General features: G+C 38.5%; 2 protein-coding genes across 5 annotated transcripts in view; one reads left to right on the top strand and one right to left on the bottom strand.

Annotated features, from left to right (window-relative positions):
• LOC107733967 (nuclease-sensitive element-binding protein 1-like) overlaps positions 1 to 4,746 on the top strand; it is a 7,037-nt gene extending 2,291 nt beyond the window's left edge. The window contains exons 2-8 of one of the 4 annotated variants that reach the window (XM_016545833.1): positions 509 to 572; positions 790 to 823; positions 914 to 1,003; positions 1,714 to 2,031; positions 2,145 to 2,230; positions 3,128 to 3,416; positions 4,237 to 4,746. In XM_016545833.1, coding sequence (XP_016401319.1) covers positions 509 to 572; positions 790 to 823; positions 914 to 1,003; positions 1,714 to 2,031; positions 2,145 to 2,230; positions 3,128 to 3,380 — 845 coding nt within the window. In that variant the 3' untranslated portion in view covers positions 3,381 to 3,416; positions 4,237 to 4,746. Of the gene's footprint in view, positions 1 to 508; positions 573 to 789; positions 824 to 913; positions 1,004 to 1,713; positions 2,032 to 2,144; positions 2,243 to 3,124; positions 3,417 to 4,236 lie in introns of all 4 variants that reach the window. The other 3 variants (XM_016545832.1, XM_016545831.1, XM_016545830.1) reach the window with 3 other exon arrangements.
• The window catches only part of arhgef16 (Rho guanine nucleotide exchange factor (GEF) 16), a 20,833-nt gene continuing 16,936 nt past the window's right edge, over positions 4,384 to 8,280 (bottom strand). Inside the window, exons 13-15 of the mRNA XM_016545829.1 lie at positions 5,879 to 5,946; positions 5,635 to 5,736; positions 4,384 to 5,079 (exon numbers count right to left, since the gene is read on the bottom strand). Coding sequence (XP_016401315.1) covers positions 4,940 to 5,079; positions 5,635 to 5,736; positions 5,879 to 5,946 — 310 coding nt within the window. The 3' untranslated portion in view covers positions 4,384 to 4,939. The remainder of the gene's footprint in view (positions 5,080 to 5,634; positions 5,737 to 5,878; positions 5,947 to 8,280) is intronic.

The following is an 8,280-nucleotide window of genomic DNA, read 5'->3' as shown; positions in this document are numbered from 1 at the left end:
TCAATGGCTACCAGCAACTGCATTGTTACCTGCATTCTTCAAAATACCTTCTTTTGTGTTCAACGGAAGAAAGAAACTCATACAGGTTTGGAACAACTTGAGGGTGAGTCAAAGATGACAGAATTTTAATTTTTGGGTGAACTATACTTTTAAACCCTGTGTTATGTCTTTGATTATATTGGTTTTCTTCATTCTGTATTTAACATTTCGGTCTTGATAACATGGATGGGGGTTGATAATGTGAATTCTGTGGGTCAGGGACTTTCATGGGGATGGAGGCTCTTCTGATAAGAGCAGCTGCCTTTGCATCAGTCTATTAAAAGCACCACAGTTGGAGGTTATAAATAAAAGACACAAAATGAACTCAACTCGCCAAGGATGGCATTTAAATGGCTTTGCTATTTTAATGCATCTTTCTCTCAATAGTTGTAGTTTTACTTAAAAACACTTATAGGGAATAGCATACAATCTTTGTGTGGTTTTAAACTCTTATCTTTTCTCTTTGAAGCAACAAAAGTCCTGGGGACAGTGAAATGGTTCAATGTAAGGAATGGCTACGGTTTCATCAACAGGTAAATAACATTCACTAAAGACTCTCTCTGATATGATATGTGGGTCAGGGAACATCCGCAATCCTATTACAGCCTTTATGTGCTTACAAAGCCAGACTTGACTTGCACTAGCATGCTACTATTTATTCAAATATTTAACTTGCTGTTCAACACTGCATGCTTGTTTATTCTCCATCTGTTCTCAATTATTAACATTTCACTCTCTGAACTTTTGCAGGAATGACACAAAGGAAGATGTCTTTGTGCACCAGGTAATTATTTGCTTTAATTGTCACCATGTTGGCATGCCAGCATTTTGTGGGGGGGATGTGTTTTTTTGATTGCTTGTGCTTTGTATCCAGACCGCCATCAAGAAGAACAACCCAAGGAAATATCTTCGTAGCGTCGGGGACGGAGAGACTGTGGAGTTTGATGTCGTAGAAGGGGAGAAGGTGGGCTTGAGTTTTTGTTGTTTAGAGTTCGACTAGTTCCACACTCCTGAAGCTCAACTGTACTGTTTTAGTGTTAAAAAAAAAATCCTTTAATGGATTCCATGAAAATACTTTTTGTGGATGGAACAATGTATTATTTTTATTATTATTTTTTTTCAAAAGTCAAAAGTTTGGACATCTTTAAAGCTTTTGACTTAAATGCTTGACTATTGTACACACAAATTGTCTGAATTTCTTCAGAATCTTGATTGAATTTTTTGGACCTTAAGTGTCCATCATACATGTGAACTCCTTGTGAAGTTTCTTGAATAAGCAGAATGTGACCTATATTGGCGTTACTTTATATTTGTTTGGTCACTACATAATTTCAATATTTCTGTTTATTTCATAATTCGACTTTAATCTCAAATAGGCTAAGCATTAATAAAAATGATCATAGATTTGACTGATAATGTGTAGTTGGGGCTATTTTAAAAGTGCTAAAAAAAAAAATTTCTTAGTAGATCCAGAGTAAAAATAGTTGAATTCCTTACATAAACTGCATTAAAGGGATATTGATTAAATATCACATTTCTGCCCAGACTACTGTACAGCAGCCTTTTCAAAATGACTTACAGGAAATTCCTCCATTCTGCGTCCATTATCAAAACGAAATGTGTGTCTATTGAATTAGGAGATATTCGATATACATGTTGTCTTCATTCTTTCAGGGTGCCGAGGCAGCCAATGTTACTGGCCCGGGTGGCGTTCCTGTGCAGGGCAGTAAGTATGCGGCTGACAGGAACCGATACAGGCGGTACCCACGCAGGAGGGCCCCCCCTCGTGACTACCAGGAGAACTATCAGAGCGATGGAGAGACACGGGAGAAGGGGGAAGAGGAAGAAAACTCCCCCGAGGGTGAGATGCAGCAACAGCAGCGTAGACCCACTTACCCTGGCAGACGGCGCTACCCACCATACTTTGTGCAGAGGCGTTACAGCAGACGCCCCCCATACTCCAACACACCCCAAAGAGGAGAAATGACAGAGGTAGGCTGACGAATCTAAATCCATGAATTAAATGCATTTCGTTTCAAGATACTATATAATGTTGTATGTTGTTAGAAGCTTTTTGCCTGAGATATGCTCTTCTTGGCTTCTAGGGTGGGGAAGGTGATGAAAACCAAGGCGGTCCAGACCAGGGCAACAAACCAATGAGGCAGAACTACTACAGAGGCTTCCGAGCAAGGTTCAGAGCAAGGTTTGCATGTCGTATTTGCAGACGTGAGGCTGAGCAAGACTGCAGTTAGGGTCGAGCGAGATTTCAAGTATTCACAATATTTGCAATTGAGTAATATTGTGAATGCCTTTTAGTTTGGCTGCCAAATCTCCTAAATTAGGGTTCCTCAAATCTGGCCCTGGAAAGGCCACTGCCCTAAAACTTTAGCTCCAACCCTAACCAAACACACCTGAGAAAGCTTATCAAGGTCTTCAGAGTTACTGGAAAACTTCAAGTAGGTGAGTTTGATCAGGGTTTGAGCTAAACTCGGGACCGGATTTGAGGAACTCTGTCCTAAATACTGTAATTTCAGTAGGAAAAACGTAGTTGGTCAATGTTTGCTCAAGTCTGCATGGCATTTTGCATATTAAAATGTTTTTGTAACAACAGCAGTACACATTTTTATACATCAATACAATAATGTGATAAAATCATGGTGCTTTAATCAAGGTGTTTTACATGAATACAGTGTCATTTTTTGCTAAGTTCTAGTCCCTTTAACAGCTGGTTCTTTGACGTTCCACTGAGAGCTTGATGGACCCTCTACGGCAGGGGTCACCAAACTCAGTCTTGGAGGGCCGGTGTCCTGCAGAGTTTAGTTCCAACCCTATTTAAACACCTGAACCAGCTAATCTAGCTTTTACTAGGTAAACTTCCAAGCAGGTGTGCTGAGGCAAGTTGGAGCTAAACTCTGCTGGACACCGGCCCTCCAGGACCGAGTTTGGTGACCCCTGCTCTACAGCATCTTGCTGTTTGGAGCCGTTTCTCTTATTTGATCCTTTTAGATTTGTTGGATATTTTAAGCTTTGTGAGCAATTCATCATCAGTGTACACTGTTCCTAACATCACTGTGTGTCTATCCAGCAGGGGACCCCCACGTCCCCGGCCGGTGCGGGAAGGGGAGGAGGATGATAAGGAGAACCAGGGCGAGGGTGGGCAGAACCAGGGCGAGGGTGGGCAGAACCAGGAACCCCGTCAGCGCCGCTACCGCCGCAACTTCAACTACCGCCGCAGACGGCCCCAGACAAGCAAGCCTCAGGACGGCAAGGACAGCAAGGCAGCTGACGCATCAGCCGACAAATCAGCCGCTCCCGAAGCCGAACAAGGCGGAGCGGATTAACCGCCACCGGCTTGAACATCTGGACCATCCGGCCGGGTGGGTGCTGCTGTCATTGCATGTGAATGATTTCACAATGACTTGCTTATCAAGTATATTGTGTTTTTGACAGTAGCGTGCTTTCTTAGAGAACCAGTCATGAGTCAGTCCTGTAGATATTTTCTTAGTCTTTTGGCTTTTTGTTGTTGTTGTTAAATCTCATGAAACCTTTGCAGAGCACATCCAGGTCACATTTGACACCCAAAACAAAATGTTGAATTATATTATTTGCTTTAAGAAAATAAAGCCTATTTGTTGAAGCATTAAGATTTATTTCGCTTTGCCATCATTTTCATAACAATTAAGCACGTATTCACCGTGGAATTCCTATTACTTTGTGTAAACTCATTTATAAAGTATTTATACATCATGGCAATGTTGTTGGTTTTTTCTTTTCGTGCCGCTTCCAAAATTTATTGTAATTTTACTGTAACAGTGCAAAATTGTCATAAATGTACTTTAAAAGAATTGAACATTTGTAACACAAAAATAGTTAAATTTTTATGCCCTTTTGGGTGAGCTATGACTTGGATGTTTTCATGAAGTTTGCTTTATATTTGATTTGTGGTGTTTTATCAGCACACAATTGTGTGTCAGTAGAATGGGAGGGGATGGACTCTGTAAATAATGGATGTTTCAGCTTCAGTTTGCACTTTCCATTGATGAAAGGCTAGATGATAATGCAGTGGATTTGATTTAGCAGACCATCTGCTCTGGTCTGGCACACTCTTGTGCTTATGCTACTGATTGATAGATTTTAGAAGCTGTTTTAAGCATGCTAACCTCTTTTTGTTTTGTTTTTGTTTGTTTGCATTTGCAGTTTTGTCAAGAAGAAACATCAAAGATCTGAGCAATAAGAAACAGATATGACTTCGATCGTGTAAGCTTGCAAAATGCATTTCGACCAGATTACCACCAATTGCCTGCAGACTCTATGCAGACCTATTTTCTTTTTCCATTGTTTTTATGTGACAGCTAAAAGTTTTGGGGAAACAGCAGATGTTTTTCTAAATCGGTCTTAAGTTTTTACACCAAATGGTTTTTAAAAGTAATTTGATCTGAGCAATAAGAAACAGATATGACTTCGATCGTGTAAGCTTGCAAAATGCATTTCGACCAGATTACCACCAATTGCCTGCAGACTCTATGCAGACCTGTTTTCTTTTTCCATTATTTTTATGTGACAGCTAAAAATTTTGGGGAAACAGATGTTTTTCTAAATCGGTCTTAAGTTTATACACCAAATGGTTTTTAAAAGTAATTTGATATCTGGTCAGTTTGACATTTTTAAATAACTTTTTATGTATCCAAACATGAATTTTAACAAAGGCAAGCTGAAATAAAAACCAGAAACAGTTCCTCTTGTATGAGTGGTGTTTGTTGTGAACTAACAGTTCATGAGGTCTGTAGAAAGTTTTGTAATTCACATTACTAGCGCTTGTTTAAAATCACTAGTATCTCTGTAAACTGAGTGTCCTTCAGTGTCAGAAGTACAGTGTGTTCAGTGGAGTGAGACAGTCCGCTCAGACGTCGGTCTCCTTGCGCAGTCGCTCCATACGCTGTATGTTGTTCTCCATGGCGGTGCGGTTTGTGATCTGAGTGGCACAGCTGGCAGGAAACCAGCCCCTCTCGCCATCTCTCATCCGCTCTCCATGACACCAGCCTATGGCAAGACAGGGACTTACATACTGACCTAATTCTTCAATATTTACATGCATTAATTTAGTTAATGCCTATCCAGAGCAACTTACAAACAAGAAAAAGTGTTGAGTTGTCGTGGAAACATGTGAACAGCTTAATGTAGAGCGAGCGGTCCTCACACAGATAGCATTCATGTTATATAGCAGTATGTCTGAATTCATAAAACGGTAGTTAACAAAAGTACCCAAATGACCAACTATTTCCAGCAATATTCTGAAGTACACATTTAATGGACACTTTACTATCCCACAAGGCCATGGGAGAGGGTTTGTGAATAGTAGAGAAGTGTCACAACTGACGCTGTTAGGTTGCATTACAATGAGAACATGACAGATGTATTATATCCAGATTACACACAATGACGGATTTTTAATTTTTTTTAATTCACTCAAAAAAGTACCTACTCAGTGTGATTCTGGACACAGCCATACTTGTTATTCTGGACGGTTAAACTATGGTTTGTAATAATTTCAATCATACCATTTCAGAAATGTACAACGAAAGCTTCCATATTTACCTTCCACTTCCTGTGAAACGATGACCAATTCTGCCTGCTGCAGGCTCAGCTCATCGGGTGCTTTTGGCATATAGGCTTTGGTAGCTTCATATTGAGGCAAGTCTTGGATGCCCAAACAAAATTAAGTGTTAGCAATATGAGATCTTAACATGCTATTGCTAAGTGGTTTCCAAGATGTGAATTGAAGTGCGCAAAATTTACGTTGCAAGGCTATTTTAATGACAAATGAACGGATCAGACTCACCGTCATTAGCGATGCTCTTGGTTTTTTTGACATCCTGCAGTGCTGTGACCCATCGAGCTCTGTCCAGCCTAAAAACATTTCAGAACAATAATCCATCAGAATCAAAGAAAATCCATCACTTACAACAGTAAATGTGGTAAAAACACTAAATACTAATGTAGCACTTAAAGGGATACTCCACCCCAAAATGAAAATGTTGTCAATCACTTGTGACTGTCCCATTGACTGCCAAGTAACTTAAACGGTCAAGGTCCAGAAAAGTATGAAAGACATCGTCAGAATAGTCCATCTGCCATCAGGGGTTCAACCGTAACATTATGAAGCGACGAGAATACTTTTTGTACACGAAGAAAACAAAAATAACGACTTTATTCAACAATTCGTCTCCTCTGTCTCTCAGAAATCAATTCAATTTGATTAATACTAAATCTGTTTTTTGTGAGTGGGATGAATTAATGCACATTCACATTTAGTCTAGAACTACAGTAACATCATGTTCACACAGTGCACACAATTCCTCTGCACTTCCGATTTCTCCCAATATGGGGACAGGAGACTTTGTAACTGGCATTACTTTTTTGAAAAAGTAACTCAGATATTTTCTTGTAAATTAAAAAAGTAATGCGTTACTTTACTAGTTACTTGAAAAAAGTAATCTGATTACGTAACTCGCATTACTTGTAATGAGTTACCCCCAACACTGGTCACAAGCCTCCCGGTTTTCATCCAAAATATCTTAAATTGTGTTCCGAAGACGAACAAAGCTTTTACGGGTTTGGAACGACATGGGGGTAAGTGATTAATGACAACATTTTAATTTTGGGGTGGAGTATCCCTTTAAAGTTGTACTTTTTTCAGTGCAACTACTGTGATATGTAAACCAGTCTTTTTCAATATAATGAAGTGGTTTACATGGTTATGAATAGTTTTAATCGTGCATATAACTTTACTGCATTTCACTGTTTTAATTCATTTTGATTAATACTAAATCTGTTTTTTGTGAGTGGGATGAATTAATGCACATTCACATTTAGTCTAGAACTACAGTAACATCATGTTCACACAGCGCACACAACGCCTCTGTACTCCCGATTTCTCCCAATATGGGGACAGGAGACTTTGTAACTGGCATTACTTTTTTGAAAAAGTAACTCAGATATTTTCTTGTAAATTAAAAAAGTAATGCGTTACTTTACTAGTTACTTGAAAAAAGTAATCTGATTACGTAACTCGCATTACTTGTAATGAGTTACCCCCAACACTGGTCACAAGCCTCCCGGTTTTCATCCAAAATATCTTAAATTGTGTTCCGAAGACGAACGAAGCTTTTACGGGTTTGGAACGACAAGTGCGTAACGTAAGTGATTAATGACAACATTTTCATTTTGGGGTGGAGTATCCCTTTAAAGTTGTACTTTTTTCAGTGCAACTACTGTGATATGTAAACCAGTCTTTTTCAATATAATGAAGTGGTTTACATGGTTATGAATAGTTTTAATCGTGCATATAACTTTACGCAGACATGTTTAGTAAGCGATATTACCTTATAAAGCCTTCTGTTGTAAGCATAATTAAAATAGCTGAAAAACACAATCTACTTCATGCCTTCTGCCATCTTTAACAAGTAATAGGCCTGATATAATATAATAGTATAATTATAAAAATGTCCCCTTCAGGTTGCGGTACATGTGTCTTTTTGCTGTGAAATCTTTACTGATTACTGAAGCAAACGTAATAACTATATTTTTGGTAATATTTCAAGATGACTGAAGTGAAGCAACTTCGGTTTACTTGATTATCCATGCATAATTTTAAAGAAAAGTCACGTTAAAATGTATCAAATATAATACCTCAGGCTTTTGAGGAAACGTCTATTTGTTCATCTCCCAGTCATCAATGAATTATGTTCCCCCCTCAATAAAAACTACAGAGCATTGATCATGAAACGAAACATTTAAATATCATCTCGTACCAAGACAGGTGTATTGGTGTTTTTTTTTATTTTTTATAATCTCCTATATCGTAGTATATGAGCCATAAAAGCCTGATGTAGCAAATACTGATACTAGGGCTGCACAATTAATCGAATTATTAATCGCAATTGCAATTATGGATGCCACAATTACGTAATCGTTCAAAGCGGCAATTAATTGTTTCAAAGTCCACTTACGTTATTCTGCACACTTAAGATATGTTTTTTTCTTTCTACATGTTATCTTAAGGGTTTTTCCATTTTTAGTTTTAGTATAACATTATAATACCATTCATATTTTTACTTTTTTTATAATTAAAGGTGCTGTATGTAGGATTGACACCGAGTAATTGAACTAGGTATTGCAGTCCAAATTAAAAATATTGGAGAGGGTTTTTTTCACCCGGCCCCTCCTCCTCAGACTTGACGC

The sequence above is a fragment of the Sinocyclocheilus rhinocerous genome, unplaced genomic scaffold (assembly GCF_001515625.1).
Source record: "Sinocyclocheilus rhinocerous isolate Xijiao unplaced genomic scaffold, SAMN03320098_v1.1 scaffold6603, whole genome shotgun sequence".
In the NCBI taxonomy this organism is placed as follows: domain Eukaryota; kingdom Metazoa; phylum Chordata; class Actinopteri; order Cypriniformes; family Cyprinidae; genus Sinocyclocheilus; species Sinocyclocheilus rhinocerous.
The sequence above is the reverse complement of the archived record's forward strand: the minus strand, read 5'-3'. Positions and strand labels throughout refer to the sequence as shown.